Raw genomic sequence first — 15,907 nt, 5'->3', positions numbered from 1 at the left:
GATTTTAATTTATCTGAACAGCTCCAATAAGATCAATACTTGTTGGATACTGTGTTTACGTGGATTTTTCTTCCAATATGGTGGCATTTACTGAAACATACGGATTTCAGACACATCCCTATCTCATATGTATCAGCCCACTGAAGGGAAAAAAACACAGATACATCCACAAAAGCTTTCCCCTGCTAAAACCCTAACCCGTGAGGTAAACAAAACCCACAAAAATCTGTCCAAAGAGAAAGCACACAGACATTTGTAACAGTAACAGTGACCCAGAGCTCCATTTCTAAGTAAATATCTTTCCTGTCCATTTGTCAACACCCAGCTCCATGCACAGGGACCTATGTTAGCAAATTAGTTAAGCTAAAAGTGAATTTAAAATAACAACACAACAACTGGGACAATTGGCATTGGGGGTCAAATACTTCAGTTTATTTTACTTGGACATGCATTAGTGCATATCATGATTACCCTTTCTAAAAACTGACTGTATTTCATTAGTTGCAATAAGGTATTAACCATCCTATAAAACTAGGACAACTACTAACAATCCTATAAAATGTTTCTTTCAGTGAAGGCTGTTTCTCAATCCTCCATAATCGGACACGTGGTCTGTGGAAGCATGCGGATGCATAGCAATAAAAAGGTCATCAGAAGCGTCAAGTGAAAATGTGAAATGCTATTTCCATTTCAGCTAGAGTATACAATGCATTTTCAGAAAGCAAAAAGCAGAACTAGAATTGACTATATTAAATAAAATCAGCATGAAGTGACTTTTTTTTTTCTTCAGGTCAAAATATGGCATCTTTTTACATAAGAGGCAAAGAAAGCAATTGTATGGACAAAAAGCAAACTCCTCAAACTTCTTTAATCTTCAGACATACACAGACTAACCTGTAGATTCATCATGAAAACATTACTTTTGTTTTAATGCATATTTCTTTACATACTAAAGAAAGATCAGCTTCTAAGCACTTCTGAATACCAAGTCCCTGATGAATTGTTCATAACTTCAACAACAAACATGAGTCCACCTAAGGATTTCTCCTTATTCAGCTCCATCAGAAGCCAGTGAAAATAATAATATTTAATTTGCAAGCTTTTTGAAGGTTGGAGGATCATTCAAATTACGATTTTCAAATAGCAAAACAATTCCAGGCTGTAGCAAACAGAAATTGAAGACCTTACAGCAACATGCACCTCTTTCCCAAGAGACTTTCAAGAGAACAGCACACATAATTAAGCACAAGTTTCCAGAAGCTGGAATGTGTAGTATAAGTTATTCCTCCCACACAGTTCTCTTAATGATTTTTTCACATCAGCACTGCAAGTAAAATACTGAGCCACAGAAATGTCTAATCACTCAAATGACACACCAGCATAAAGAAGGTAGGTGCAGTCCAGAATCACTGAGCAATGTCTATACAAAGAACACATCCAGAAAGTAGAGTAAAAGAGATTCCTATTATTCTATATAACCCAAACTTTTAACTATAAAGGTATACTACAGTATCTGTCACTCCATTTCTCATTAGATTGCTACTGCTCAAGTTAAGAATATTCAGTCTACACCTCTGTTTTGTGCACGCAGCACCACAATCACTGGAAATTTGCCTTTTGAAAAATCAGGATGTAATTATTCTAAATGCAAAAGGCGAGCTACTTTTATAAACGTCATGACAATCATACAAGCTTGTTGATGCATATTTATTGCTCATCCATTTTAGAGTTTAGTTAAGTCAGAAAACCTAAACATACTGTGAATGTTAAGCTTAAGTGAAAGCTTACCATTGTACATCATTTAGCAAAAGTTAATTATTCAAGTTCCATTTCAGTATGCAGTTTTACCAGTTTTTATGTGAACTCTATTTAACTAACACAAATTACGATAGCTGTCAACCACTAAACGTTCCTTCAATTATTTACCTAGCCTTGCCCAAATCATAACTATGCCTGTTTTCCTTTTAGCAATGAAGACGCACAAACCTCCATCCGTCCTTCGCGAGGTAGCTGAAGAGTCCGTCCACGACACTTGCGAAAAACTGCCCTCCGGTGATGAACAGAGTGTTAATGGTGACTAATCTGCCTCTTAAGTGTGGTGGAGCAACTTCTGCGATGTACACGGGCACTGTCATAGATGCTACACCTACAAGAATAAAGCAAATTGCATTTATGAAACTGAAAGAGATATTACATCCTTTTTTGTCGTGAAATACTAAGATTGGGATTGTCCAGGTTCCAGAAGATGACAAGGAAGAAAATACACCTAATGAACTCCAGAAGAAAATCCAGAGCAAATGGGCACACACACTGGCTGCTAGTGACTGCATCCCAAGTTCAAGGATTAACGCAACAATGCAAGGAATAAGTCACTAATTCACACTGTGTGTACACTGAAGTTAAATAAAATACATAAATATATTTACAGTTTTGAGATAACGAGAAGCTATGATCCCAGTAAGCATATTTAACAGAAAGTGGCTAGATAAAGGTTTTACATCAAAAGACGCAAAGAGTTCTCAGCTCTGTTATTGCTACACAGAATCGATTATTTCTGGACTTTTCTGGAGTTTAAAACTACCCCAAACACCATACTAAAAGTTCTACCACCATAAGGAGGCAAGGACTGAAGCTAAAGCACGGATGCCTTTTCTTCTGTCTTGATATTGGCAATAATTTTTGTGAATGTAGGGCTGGCTCTAAATGAGCCACTTGTGCCAAAGACAGAAATGCCCACGTGGAAGACAAACACACGCACGCATACACGAGCCGTAAGAACAGATGTCCGGTGACGTATAAAGAGCAGAGCTGAGCACAGCACACGATGGGTGCCATATCCACCAACAAATTCATGCTCATTTAAAGGAAGTTTGTATTCCTTTTTCATTAGAAGAACCAAGAGCGACATCCAACTATATATATATAACATTTTTTTGGTAAAAAAATGGAAATATGTTGGCGGCATGCACTCAGAAGCCCATTTCTCCTGAAGCCACTTGAGATACCACCTCAGTAGAGTGAACGCAACCTGACCAGCAGTGGGGACAACACTTCCCCTCGCTCATCCTCCCCGAGGCAGCCCCACCGCCTCCACCAGCACAGGCCAACGCCACCCCACAAGCTGGGGTCGCCTCACTGGGTGCACAGGTTCCTGAAGCACAGGGATGGTTTCCACCACACACAGTGGCAGAAAAGCCTCGTGGCGTGAATACTTGGCGGAGGGTTAAGCAGGCGCCCACTGCCCAGCTGGCTCACCAGACTAAGAGCACAAAACCCCCTGCAGCAACAAGGTTAGCCTGACAGAGCTGCTGGAGCCTCCCAGAGCTCGAGCGAGGAATACAAATAGTTTAATAATAAAACAGCATCAGAAGATTTTTTGTTCTGATAGGGAGATGCTTGCAGCAGCCGCTCCGTGCGATAGCCCACTTCCCGGCAGAGCTCCTGGGACACACCGGTGCCTCCTGCTGCTATTGACTCAGCAACCCACATACAACGACAAAAAAAACACATAAAATGTCAGAAGAAAAAAAAAAGAAAAAGAAAAAAAAAAACATTAAAAATTTATTCAACCTTTTTTCAAAGTGAACCAGAAGGCACCACAGAGAAAAGCATTCAGATGGCCTCTTGCGATATAGAAGCAAATTTTCAAACACGCCTCACCATTAGGGATGTTTCTCTTGCATCTTTCACATCAGTGTTTTCACTAATTACAATTGCAGCAATGGAGATAGCACACATATAATGGAAATGCCATTACAGGAAAGCGTAGGAGTACATCTGCTTTCTCAAAACAAAAACCATCAACCAAGGACCAGCCACAGAGACCTAGGAAAGGCTCGGCAGTAGAAGAAGCACCAAGCAGCACGCTAAATGGGTTTCCAGTAATCACCAGGTTTGACAATTCATGGACTAGAGATGTCTGATATCTCTGGAGGGTTTCAGTTTTTTGGTTGTTTGGTTGGATTTTTTTTTTTTTGAGTCCATTTATATTTTTCTCTCCACTACTCTACTCAGAGCAATCCTCACTGAAAAGCCACAATGCCTCAAAGCTGGAAAGAAAACACTTTGCCTGCCAGTGGCTATTTAATCAGATGGGCCATAACCACCTTCCCCGCTGACTACGAGAGTGACACGGAAATGAAAGGTGATTGAATTCAGAGCAGCAGGAATGATGTAGGAGACCAAGTTCTGCCAACAAGGAGGCTGCAGGTACAGAAACAGGATTTGGTCTTGCAATATGGACTGGGGAGAGAAATATTGTTCTGCTTCCCTCTTTCAAGGGACAAGAAGAAAACCGGCCTTACATCTTTCTCTTGGAAGCTACTGGAAGTCAGTCCTGAGTATTCACCCTCCCCATGGCTTGCAAATACGGGTATCATTAAAAGCTTTAGAAAAATAACACCATTCCCAAGAAGGCTACTTCTGAAATAACCCTCCAGTGAAGCTACTTCAAGAGATAACGATGGCAAGGTCTGTACACGGATTTTACTGGAAAGTAGCTAGAGGGACATGCACAATCAAGAAGAATAGATAACCTGTAAAAAAGCTACCTTTTACACACTCATACTTGAGGGGCATTTTAGTCCATTCAGTTCTTTCTGATGGTTGATTTTACACTGGATCTGCAGAGAAATCTTGTTCAAATTACACCAGCCAAATCTGCTTCTGAGGCATCCCAAAAGCAGAGCCGTGCCACTGAACAGAGCACCAACAGTTAGGGCCAGAGCTGGAGCACACCGTCAGCCCTGGAGCACTGCTGGAACCACTGATAGCTGTGGGCAACACTCGCCATTTACTGAAAACCTAAAGCCTGTTGCTGTAACATAAGGGTCGTGCGAAGTTTAAAACACCTTTGTGAAGTGTCTTGAACAAGAGCTGAGAGCACCAGGTTCACTGTTTCTGCTGTGATCTCGCCAGAAAGTTAATGGCTACAGGACTTAGCAGGGAAGAGGGGAGCCCGCACACACGCAGCAGGCCAGTCACAAGCCACCCAGGGACTGCAGGTATGCAGCTGGCATTAACACAACAGTTGTAAGGATTTCTTTTCAAACCTGCAATGAACAGCACGTGATTTCTTAGAAAAACCTACGGAGTTAAGAGTAGTAGCTCAGAATCGCATAGAATTGTTTAGGTTGACAGGAAATTTTGGAGATCATCTGGTGCAGCTGGCCCAGGACCTTGCTCGTCTAGGGCAAGGTGTCCCAGCCCATGGCAGCAGGTTGGAACTAGGAGGGCTTTAAAGGTCCGTTCCAACCCAAACCATCCTAGGAGCCTATGCTTTATTACTCTTTAACCATCTTTGTGGGTGTATGATCTCCAACCAGCACGATTCTGTGATTCTGCAGCTTCCACATCAGCTTTCTCCCCGTGACACTCTTCACACCGTTGCTGCCTTGCCTTGTTCTCTGACCTTACTGCCTCTGCTGGGTTTCCCAAAACCTACAGGTTCAAAACATCGAAACTGAAAACTCAGTTCAGCAGAAAAAAAATATCTCATCTCTGAGCCTGAAACAGAGAGCAGCCGGTTTCAGGAGATGGGGGGATGTGATTAGGAAAGCCTCCCCAGTTTGACTGGCTGCCATCCAGCCAGCACCCATACACAGAAGCAAAGTTATTTCTAAAAAAAAAAAATCACCAAGAAATATATATATAGAGAGAGAGAAATAATATATATATATGCTATTCTGACACAAACCAAATTAAGGAAGAATTCATGCCACTTTAAAGGAAAAAAAGCAATATTTTAGATTTGATAACATTATTCACACTACAGTTTTGCTTTCAGCCACCTCAGAATGCATTCTGCAGATTTTTCTTTTTCAACTGAAGACCCGCTACAGTCTAGGAGAGCGAGTTAAATGTTAATCAACTATAAAAACATCTAAAATACATAACCAGTATTCATTATGTAGTTATTTTAATGGACAGTTATTAATCAAATTTGAAAGCAAAGAACAGCTTTCCTTGCAAAGTAAATATGGCTGCAATGTAATCTTTTCTTTATCTTTCATATGAGAATGCTTTCATTTACACTTAGATGACATTTTCTAATATGCTCTCACTGTTAAAGTGCTCACACCAAATAAAAGATCCTTGCTGCAGGCAAGTATATTACTACCTAACTAATAAAGCTGATAAGTGACAAGATGTGAGGAAAAGAAAATGAAAACAATTAACTGGAAGTCTGTCAGAGAAACTATAAGCTCTACATTGTGTGCCACAGCTACAAAATCTGAGAAGGGACAGCAGAAACCCCAATCTTTATCCACTGGAGTAACCAAGGCATTAGCCTCCTGACCTCGGTAAAGAATATGGTTCAGAAAAAATGTAATTGAAGGTTCTTTAAATTTAAACCACAAGATGCAGCTAATTATTGTACAGGAAACGTCAGATGACTTGATGGACTGAAATCATCATATTAAATGTATTTTCCACTTCTAAAATAGTCACTTATGACACTAATTACTAGAACTGCTACTATAATCTGCAGATTTACCACTGCAAAGCAGAGACGAGAGAGAGCACACAGCCCAATTTTAAGACAATCAATAGAAACCAGGTGTGAAAAGGCATCTTAGAATCCCATTACCATCCAGAAAGGTATTTTCAGTATGAGCACATACGCATTTTAAAGAGTTCATTACGAAGTTCAGGAATGAAGTCAACAAACTTACTGACAGGAGAGTTAGAAATGATGGGATGGCTGGCTTGGGTAGATGAGGGGAGATGAGAGGAAGTGTGGGATGGATGAGTGGACCACGAGGTGGACTGAGAACTGGCTGGATGGCAGAGCTCAGGGGGCTGTGGTCAGCAGTGCAGACTAGTTGGAGGCCTGTAGCTTTTGGTGTGCCCCAGGGGTCTGTACTGGGTCCAGTCTTGTTCAACTTACTCATCAGTGATCTGGATGATGCAACAGGGCACACCCTCAGCAAGGCTGCTGACACAAACCTGGGAGGAGCAGCTGACACACCTGAGGGCTCTGCTGCCGCTCAGAGGGACCTCCACAGGCTGGAGGAAAGGGCTGAGAGGAACCTCATGAAGTTCAGCAAAGGCAAATGCAGGGTCCTGCACCTAGGGAGGAATAACCCCAAGCACAGGCTGGGGGCTGACCTGCAGAGAGCAGCTCTGCAGAGAGGGAGCTGGAAGCCCTGGTGGACAGCAGGCTGACCATGAGCCAGCAGTGTGCCCTTGTGGTCAAGAAGGTTTAACAGTATCCTGGGGTGCATTACGAAGAGTGTTGCCAGCAGGTCAAGGGAGGTGATCCTCCCCCTGGTGATCTACTCAGCCCTGGTGAGGCCTCACCTGGAGTAGTGTGTCCAGTTTGGGGCTCCCCAGTACAAGGGGGACATGGAGCTACTGGAGTGAGTCCAGACGAGGGCTACAGAGATGATTAGAGGACTGGAGCACTTGTCATATGAGGACAGTTTGAGACAGCTGGGCCTGTTTAGCTTGGAGAAGAGAAGGCTGAGAGGGACTCTGATCGATGTGTATAAGTATCTGACGGGAGGGCATCAAGACAACGGGACCAGTCTCTTTTCAGTTGTGCCCAGTGAGAGGACAAGAGGCAATGGGCACAAACTGAAGCACAGGAACTTCCAGCTAAATATAAGGGGGCATTTCTTTACTGTGAGGGTGACAGAGCACTGGAACAGGCTGCCCAGAGAGGCTGTGGAGTCTCCTCCTCTGGAGATATTCAAAACCTGCCTGGTGCCATCCTGTGCAACTTGTTCTGGGTGTCTGTCTTTGGACCAGATGATCCCCAGAGGTCCCTTCCAACCCCAACCACTCCGAGATTCCGTAAAAAGGTCGTGAAGGAGAAGCCCCAAGATAATTAGAATGATTAATTATGTATTTTAAGAAATTAGATTAATGTAGCAAAACAAAAAGAATAAAAACAAAATCCAAGCTCTTGTTCATAAAAAAAAAATACTACGGAGATGGAGTAACTTAGGCTTTTTTTTTTTTTCAAGATCAGATAAATACATTATAAACATATCCTGTAACAACTAGGACTTCCACTACAGCTCAAATCATATCTAGCAGACAGGAGGGAAGGTGCGTCATATAAACAACAGATGAGCAACAAAAGCTGGAGACAGGATATTGAATGAGATGCACTTTTACTCCTAACGTAATAAAAAAGCTCTAAGGTACCAGGGATGTAAGTGTCTATCATTTCAACAGCATCAACAAATAACCAGCTTCAGCAGCAGCAAAAATACTGGGAAGGATTGGGAAGGATTCTTGGCAATTTTTTTGGTGTTGCTGTATTGATTACCAAAAAGGTTCATAAAACAAAGAAACAACACACCCCACAACTCATAATTGTCAGCCTTTCGTGCTTGGGGAATAAAAAAGGCTGATCATTAATATGAAGCACTAAGGAAACCCTTACAGGAATTGGTGCCTGTGTGTCATTTTGTCATTCTGTCTCTCCTTCCCACCAGCTTGTACCAATCCTTTGCACCAACACAACTGAACCCACTGGTAAACCAGCTCTGTTACCATGTGTGGGTATCCCCCTGCCCACACAGGCTTTTATACCACTAAGCTCCCTTAAATAGTTCACCACAAGATCCAAAGCCTGTACTGGCCCCATTGGCAGAACCACGCATGGTAACAGAGATTGGCCTAAACCACCTTGGGACACCACACCATCTACTTCCAAACTAAAATCAGGACGTGAATCACAAAAAAAAAAATACAAATAGCAAAGATATTCCATCCTGTTTCAGTGCTCTCACAGTCCAGTAGTAGAGCCATTAATCTCCATTAACATCAAAGAACAGTCAGAGCTCATTGCAGAAATTTCTGTTGTTAGAGGTTCCAAATAAATAAGCAGAAACAGAAATTACTGAAACATTTCATTTCAGGAGGGAATGCCTCATTCACTGGGAAGGCATGCTTCGCTGACATATAAAGGTGCACTGAGATACTTAAAAAAAACATAACTCTTATCTTGGTTAAAATATTCTCTATCACATATCTTAAGATGAACTGTCAAGAGCAAATTTTCATTAAAATGTTAAACTTTAATGCAAGTAACTTTAAATTTCGCTTCATTAAGAAGCTGCCTGTGGTGGTTTATGCTACTTGTAAGGGTTCCAAGCAGCTGTAGCAAATGGCTCCCCAGATGGAGGATTTGTGGAGGCCACTTGATAAAGAAGTGAGTTCATGGAGAAGAGAATCAGCAATGAAATATTAATAAACAGCTGAAAAGATGTTATGCTATGAGAAAGTTGGAATAGGAATTCAAGGTGGGTGAAATGTTTTGGTTTTAATTAAATAGGAAATCTGATAAACTTCTTATGTCTTGGACACTGGACATACAATTTAAATTTAATGTCTTTAAACATTACTGATTCCAGAAGTAGATCAGATTATACAGACACTTTCATCAATAATTTTCTTTCTGCAGTATTCCCACAAATTACAGTATAAGGTTGATACTTCGTTTCTGACAAGAAGGGCACTCTTGTCATTACATAATTTCAGAACATTTCTCGCATCTGAGTAGTAATATTCAAAGGGATAAGGGCAGGAAACACATTAACTTTGTGAAAGTAGCAGTGAGTTCCACAGTAATCCTATATTCTTGATTGTCAGCCTCAAGAAGAACCATTTAAGTAGTTTGTGGGAAGAAGGATGTCTATCATTAACGAAGGACACGTTTTAACCACAAAGGGTATTTATTCTAAAAGACCATTAGCTTTCAAAAACACATATGTGAGCTGGAACAGTCACCAACCTTTATTCTACAGGCAGCTCTGAAGCATATTGTAAAGTCATCACCAATTATAAGAATTCACCAAAACAAAAATTAAGCCTTTCTGTAGTCTTGTAGAGTCCTTGTTACAGTTAACACTTCAGTTTTCAGTAATGACAGTCAGCCTGAGGGGATATTAGAGTGCCTCATTAAACAAGCTAATGGGAAATATTTGAGAAAGCAGCACATTTGTACACTGTTCTAGTACACTAACCACTTGCCTAGCAGATAAAGCTAAAATCTTCATTGAAACAGCTCTTATTTGAGAGCAAATATCAGGGAAAGGCTCATGTCCCCACTAATACCTAAGCTCTCCACCCACCACACGTATCTAGTAAAGGCATTAACAGCAGTTAAAAATGGTTACTGGAAGTTGTATCAAGGATGTTTGGCAGAACTCAGCTACAGCAGAGCTCTGAAATACGTCAGCTCAGTGGGACAAAACACTAGCACTGAAAGCACATTAATCTGTGAGAACACAAATCTCAGTAACCAGCAGATTTAAGCGCAGCTCCTCTAGACTTGGGGTCTAACGTCAGCAGACTTCACCAAAGTCTTGTACTTTACTTAAACACTAATTTATCCAAGCAGAATGAGCTGTTTCATCTTAGAGAAACTGTATTGTTGAACATCTAATACACAAAGTTGTTGCTGACGCTTATGTTCTTATCCAGACACTGACCCAAACCAGACTGACTATTATTATTAGTGCCAAAAACCTGTGTTGTTATATAGCGTCCAACTTGGAAGGAGTCCAATTCCCTAAAGAATCTGAAGGAAAACAAATGAAACTCTTACCTAACTGATATCGTTTCAACTGTATACAGCAACCTTATCTTAATGAGACAGAATGAATAACTCTTTCTGCTGTCCACTTGAAGACTCATCATTGTCATGGATATCAGTAGGGATCAGGAACATAGAATCATTATTCAGAAAGAAAAAAAAATAAGATAAAAAGATAAAATAATAAGTGTGCCACTAGAAATAACCACAACTGTCATATTGTAAATGCAAAACCAATTAAGATACCATTAATCTTTGTGAATTGCATCACATGCATAAACTCTCCTTTGATCAAAAGCTACAGATGCAAACCCAAATCTTTGGAAAAAAGAAAAAGAGAGAGGAAAAAAAAAAAAAGAGAGAGATGCCGAGTACAACTCTTGTGTAACAAAAGTGCTAAGATCTTTCTCTAACATCTCCAGGGTGGTATATGGCAAGAATAGTATAAAGAAACCACCTATCATAGCAGACACACGACTATCTAACAAACCCAGTAATCATGAAGGAACTATTCATCACAGGAACTATTCAAATGGTTACAAAATGGGGAAAAAATGAGCCAAGACACTTCAGGCAAGATTGAAAAAAGCCTACCATTTACAGGCTAGAGCACGAAAGTTTATGAAAATAAAACCTAGTTTGTTCAGTTTGTTACTTAGCTTACTAAAATAAAAATTAAACCTGAAATCAGACATAAAAATTTGCAGGAATCTTTAGTGGCTTTTATAACTCACATAGAGTAAATATTATCCACAGCCAGAGAACTGCAAGCATTCAGTTCTATCAACTACCATCTGCATGCTGAAGGCAATACAAGACATGCCACAATCAGTGGACAGCTAGAGAATACGTAGGAGAGCTAGAGGGGGAAAATACAATTTTCACAATAGGAGGAAGGGATTTTTTCACAAAAGCAAATAGGAGTGAGAAAGTTTTTAAGGTCAGATGAAAATTAATATTTAAAAGCATTGAAACCACTTCAATTACAGGGTTCCCATTCAACCTCAGCCTCAACGTTAGTACTATAGAACAGTTCCTTTGGGGCATAAATTTAAACATATATATTTTATCCAAAGTCACTTTAAGATTATTCAATGTTACATTAGTCCAAAAAGATGTAAAGAGAAAATTTAGTGTGAGTGTCAAAGTCAGGAGAGACTGGGATTTAATTAAATGCAGACAAAATACAGGCCTGTGTGCACCTCATGAGGTTCAACAAGGCCAAGTGCAAGGCCCTGCAGCTGGGCCAGGGCAATCCCCAGCACAAACACAGGCTGGGCAAAGATGGATTGAGAGCAGCCCTGAGGAGAAGGCCCTGGGGGTGTTGGTGGATGAGAAGCTCAACATGAGTAGGCAACGTGTGCTTGCAGCCCAGAAAGCCAACCATGTGCTGGGCTGCATCAACAGCAGCACTGCCAGCAAGGCAAGGGAGGGGATTGTGCCCCTCTGCTCTGCTCTCATAAGACCCCACCTGGAGCCCTGTGTTCAGCTCTGAGATCCCCAGCACAAGAAGGACATGGATCTGTTGGATTGAGTCCAGAGGAGGGCAATGAGGATGATCACAGGGCTGGAGCACCTCTCCTGTGAAGAGAGGCTGAGGGAGTTGGGGTTGTTCAGCCTGGAGAAGAGAAGGCTCCAGGGAGACCTTACAGGAGCCTGCCAGTGCCTAAAGGGGCCCTGCAGGAAAGCTGGGGAGGGACTCTTTGTCAGGGGGTGTAGTGATAGGACAAGGGAGAATGGCTTTAAACTAAAAGAGGGGAGATTTAGATTAGATATAAGGAAGAAATTCTTCACTCAGAGGGTGGTGAGGCACTGGCACAGGCTGCCCAGAGAAGCTGTGGCTGCCCCATCCCTGGAGGTGTTCAAGGCCAGGCTGGATGGGGCTTTGGGCAACCTGGGCTGGTGGGAGGTGTCCCTGCCCATGGCAGAGGGTGGCACTGGGTGGGCTTTAAGGCCCCTTCCAGTCTAAGCTATTCCATGATTCTGTGATATGTCTTTTTTGGGGTCACTTACAGAGCTATCAATATGTATTTAATAATTTGAAGTTTTCAACATTGAAATGGATTTTCTCTTTTTTTTTTTCTACAATGAACCAGGCAGGAATAGATTTGTTATTTCTGGAACAGCATTTCTATGAAACCCAAAGGGGAAGAAAAGCTCTTTCAAAAAATATACATATATGCACATAGGCAGGGAAGAGAGTATCACTGATTTTCAATACTGGATTTGCTATGGTTCTCTACACCTGACAGGTACCAAAAATTGTGATGAAGTATGTTTCAGAACCATTAAAAGAAAACAAGACTATTAGCCCTAAAAAGCTATTAAAAAAACAAACAAACTACTAAAAGCACTGAGGTAGACAGACTCTGTGAACTTAAGCTGTGGAAAATACTTCATTGTGAAACAGTGAAGCAGCATATATTTACTTACAACTCAGTGAAACTTTTCTTTTTTAGCCATAGTACTGAGCTTTTCACGTAAGGAAAATAAGAGCATTTTATTTTTCTTCCACTTAAAAACCAGAAATACAGCATAGTTTTCCTTATGATGGCTTGTATAAACACATAAGACAGACTTTATTTCATTGTTTTGAAAGCGAAGCTTTAAGTTTTAATAAATAGCAATTGGTATCAGCAGTGCTTTGCTATAGACTTCTGTTAGCATGTGCAGAGCTTGCATAGTACAGCTGCTCACTTATATCTGGGAAAAACAGGCAGGTGAGCATGGCCAAGGCACAGGGAGAGATAAGGAGCTGCTTCCTCAGCCGGCCGCTCCTCCCCTCCCAGCAAGGCAGAGGATCAGGATGTGGATCTGCACCCGAGCAGCTCCTTTCCCACTCTGGCCTTGTCATCTGGTGGCTGACGTGGCCTTGTGCTAAGGCACGGGATCAGCACAAGCAGGAACAGAGCAGACGTCCAGCTGGTTCTGCTGACTCAGCCCAGCAAACAGCAACTTTCAGCCAGGAAGCATTGCCTTAGAGTGACCCTGAAAGACTTGGCAGAACCCATCTGCATAACCATTCATTTATGCTAGAAAGCCAGCATTAAAACAGTGCAATCCTTACATGTTTGTTTAAAAAAAAAAAAAAAAAAAAAAAAAACACACAAGAAGAAAACCTACATACACACAACCCCACGACAACAGCAGTTGAACATTTCAAGGCTTAGGGAAGATTTTCTGTGCAGATAAATTTTATTTTTAGAGGACAAGGTTAGGATTTGGAAGTTACACAGTAAATGAATACCCCTTTTACCCATTTCCAACTTTGCACTTCTGTTTATAAGCCACTTTTTCTGTCCTAGTAAAGTGATGCTTTATCCAACTTATGGAAGTACCCAGCTTTACCCAACTCTAAGGGAAGTGATATTTAAAACAAACGAGGCAAGCGTCAGAAGATGAACTTGAGAAGCATGCCTTTAACTTAAACTGGAAGCCCTACATCTTCAACTAAGAAATAACTTGGTTTTAACTCTGTCTGTTTCTACAAGAGCAATTATTAAAACAATTGAGCCGGTTAACTTTTCTGTTCACTGCTTTAGGTTTCACTCAGTTAACTGAAAATCCAGCAATGGACTCCAAACACGTAGCTTAAGATGAAGAAAGGAATGTGGTTTCTTAGTAACCACTTGTCATTAATTTCAAAAACAAATCTAGAAAGAGTAATTTCATTGCAAACTTAGTATTTTAGAGAAAAATTATGGAGTAACATTGAATGTGTTCACACACTATTCTGGAAAGCCAGAATATTTATAAAAATACTCTGTCTAGTTTACATTCCCAGTAATTCTTTGTCTACAACACGTAAATACATCACAACTATCAATGAAGAAAACCATATTTTAACACAAATTATGGTATTTAGTTACCCAGTTATGCAAGACATGGGATCATTTCTAGGAAAACAGGTATCAGTTACAGGGCTTTATAGCTATTACTCTGAAGAGAAAAAAAAAGAAAAAAAAAAAGCCTTTCTAGCCTTTAACAACCTAAAACACAATTTTCAAAAATAAGTTTCAATTATATCATTATAATGCAAGTATAATGCATTTGTGAATGTAAGCATAAGTATCATTGTCATGAAAATACGTCACAGTGAATGTTTTTTCTTTCTGTGGTAGATATTTCATTCACAGTGTTGTGTCTATGTGCTACATTTAAAACAAGTGATCCATGTAGAAATAATAAAACACATTTTTGACCGTACAGAAAAAAAAAATGGTGTCTTCATTTGCAACACTGAACATTGGTGTGGGGGGATAGAAATCAATGTAAAACTTCTTCCTCAAGATAACTACAGGTTTTGCATGCTAGGGAGAACAAGGGTGTTCCCAGTATACACAGGTTAAGTCAACACCGTGAGTTTATAGTCCAGGCACTGCACATTTCCTTGCTTTATGAGAAGTGGCCTGTCAAATACCTAGCTGCCAGGCAAGTCCTCCCCAGGGTCTGGAGCTTCCCATTTCAATTACAGTTGCCTGGTGCCCGTGAAATGTGACTGTAACAGGAGATGGACCTGACAAGATGGAGAACCCCAGGTGAGGATCTCCCACATAACGTGGTTAAGTCCCAGAAAGGATTTTGGCTGCTACAAGGACCTTGCACTGAAGTGTCCTCATTAGATGGAAATTTCATCAAACCAGTGCTGAACTTCCTCAGGCCCTGCAGGCTTACTCCTAGAAGCGGCTTCTGATGGTCTAGACCAGCAGTCACAACTGCAGGGCGAGGTGATGATTCACTCAAGCTGTCAAGGAATACAAGGGTACTTCAGCCTGTTTTGGTGTGCATTTACTTCCCTTGGTTGCTTGTGCTGGCAAAAGAGAGATGTTACATGTGAAAAATGAGGCTGCTGTATCCACAGAAGATGACAAACAAGAGCTGTCAAGCGCTGAAGGGAAAAAAGGAACAGATCAGCTACTCCATTATCAACATCTAAAGGGCAAAAGCTGAGGAGTCTCAAAACTAATCAGGAGCAGGCAGGAAGAAATTACTGCCAAATTTTCTCAGGGCAGTGGACTGCCAAAGAGCTTCCTAAAAACAAGCCTCCAGGCCTTGAGGGAGAGACTGGTGGTAGACAGAAAATCCCAGGAAAGCCTGGGAGATGTTACCTTCACGGCTTTCAGCTTCTGACAACTTGCAGTCTCTTAGACACATCCTGATGGACAGACATCTTCCAAGCAGCAGATGTAATCCTGCTAACAGGATTGCTTTATTTAAAATTGAACCTTGCAGAGCTTGTTAATAATAGTGCTCAGAGGACAAGGATGCAAAACACCAGCTCACAGCATGAGGAGCACAGGTCCTGGGCCACCCCCACAGAGAGGCTCTTCCCTTCCCCGTGTTTGTGCTCAGGGC

General features: G+C 41.2%; 1 protein-coding gene across 1 annotated transcript in view; it reads right to left on the bottom strand.

Annotated features, from left to right (window-relative positions):
* SLC2A13 (solute carrier family 2 member 13) overlaps positions 1–15,907 on the bottom strand; it is a 155,934-nt gene that overhangs the window by 123,872 nt on the left and 16,155 nt on the right. The window contains exon 2 of the mRNA XM_032186075.1: positions 1,987–2,146. Coding sequence (XP_032041966.1) covers positions 1,987–2,146 — 160 coding nt within the window. The remainder of the gene's footprint in view (positions 1–1,986; positions 2,147–15,907) is intronic.

This window comes from Aythya fuligula, chromosome 1 (genome assembly GCF_009819795.1).
Source record: "Aythya fuligula isolate bAytFul2 chromosome 1, bAytFul2.pri, whole genome shotgun sequence".
In the NCBI taxonomy this organism is placed as follows: Eukaryota; Metazoa; Chordata; class Aves; order Anseriformes; family Anatidae; genus Aythya; species Aythya fuligula.
Note: the sequence above shows the minus strand (reverse complement) of the source record. Positions and strands in the feature narration are given on the sequence as shown.